This window comes from Perkinsus marinus (assembly GCF_000006405.1).
Source record: "Perkinsus marinus ATCC 50983 genomic scaffold scf_1104296975548, whole genome shotgun sequence".
Lineage (NCBI taxonomy): Eukaryota > Perkinsozoa > Perkinsida > Perkinsidae > Perkinsus > Perkinsus marinus.
This window is the reverse complement of record NW_003200744.1, coordinates 125552-127151: the sequence shown is the minus strand read 5'-3', so window position 1 is coordinate 127151 and position 1600 is coordinate 125552. Positions and strand designations below refer to the sequence as shown.

General features: G+C 49.9%; 1 protein-coding gene across 1 annotated transcript in view; it reads left to right on the top strand.

Annotated features, from left to right (window-relative positions):
* The window catches only part of Pmar_PMAR002403 (hypothetical protein), a gene marked incomplete at both ends in the record, with an annotated part of 1819 nt that extends 1130 nt beyond the window's left edge, over positions 1-689 (top strand). The window contains one exon of the mRNA XM_002765361.1: positions 22-689. Within this exon, the coding sequence (XP_002765407.1) occupies positions 22-689 (668 nt within the window). The remainder of the gene's footprint in view (positions 1-21) is intronic.
* Between the last annotated feature and the right edge of the window lie 911 nt (positions 690-1600).

Genomic DNA, 1600 nt, shown 5'->3' with positions numbered 1-1600 from the left:
TAGTCATCAAGTTAGTCTCAGCTTCCCGTCGCTCATTTGCATTTGTCTATGACAGCTTCAAGATCTGTCTCCGCTGTACTAGTAGCTCTCTGTGCTTCCAGGACATCAAATTCGTGACGGGCAACGCCGCTGACTGCGACACAGAGTGTTCCACGACTTACCCTGGGTCGTATTGTAAGTATTGGAAGACGCCGAGCACCTGCTTTGGCTCGGATGCATCATGCTTCTGCGGCACGAGTGAACCGACTGAAGCTCTCCGAGGTTCGACATCCTCTGCTGCAGTCACGGATGAGATTACTGAGGCTACTACAAGCGAAGGAGGTACCACAGCTGCTCCCGAAGCAACGAGTACGACTGGTTCTGAAGCTACTGTCGATACCACAGTAGCGCCCAGTACAGCTGCTGTGACCGATGAGGTTGCTGTCACTACTGCAGCTCCTGTCACTGGCGAAGTGACCATCAGCACGGCAGCTGGGGAAGCTCCCGGTAGAGACAAGGATGATTCTGATGCTACCACCCAGGTCGCTACTGAGACTGCGACTATCACTACTACGATCAGTGTTTCTGTTGTGCCTACTACTACTATAACGTCCCCTCTCCCGGTCAGCACAGCTGCTATGACCGATGACGTTGTTGCTACTACTGTGGAGACGACCGATTCCGAGACTACTCTCAGCCCGATTGTGTAGCCGATTTAGGTTAATGAAGCTTTGTAATGTCCGGTGAGCGCATTTTAATATAATCCTGGCCACTGCAGGATGTCTTGATAACGAGTGTATAGGTGTTTATCTGCCCGAGTTGCGTTGAAGGATACGCTGCGCCCCAACATCACGAGATCATGGACGCTATACCCAAATACGAAACCTGTCTGGAGTGCATCAGAGATATCTGAGCGGTTTCGAGACTGACGAGCGAAGGCGGGCAAGCCGCGCCAGAATGACAGCGGTGGGTGTACCCGCTTACGCACTAGCATCATGCTAGTCGCATGAACTCATGATGATCCTCCAGGGTCTTTCCGATTGCTGATATGCTGACAATTCTGTTGATAGTGAGTTCAAATGCCGAGGTTGGATATCCTAGAACGTCTGATGTATCCTTGGCAGCTCAATGTGTTCTTTTCAAGCTTGACATGTGTGACACCGACCAAACATCAGGGTGGATGCAATCGGAGGCAAGCTTGTTACTCGCGTAGCTCACTATGAGAATTAAGCCAACTGTGATGCTGTGTAGATGGCCAATCGCCCAGCCAATGAGGTTTATTCAACTGAGCAATATTTCGAGATTATGCCGCGGTATCGCATGCTATCTTGATAACGAGTGGATGAGTATTGATCGAAAGAGTTGCGTCGATACAGTCGTTCGGCTTTCACATCGCACGAGTTTCTTTCATGCAGGTCATGGACGGTGTCATCACGATGCATTTTTAGTATGTAGTGAAGCATCACGATAGGATAGTTCCATCAGGATAGTTCTCGATTTGGCAGGGAAGGAGTGTATTGTATAGACGCGCCTTCGATCGACCAATTCCAACACCGAACTCATATGGACCCACCGACTGTAGTTTCTTAGTGAATGTACCGTGCAAACACCCCTCATCGAA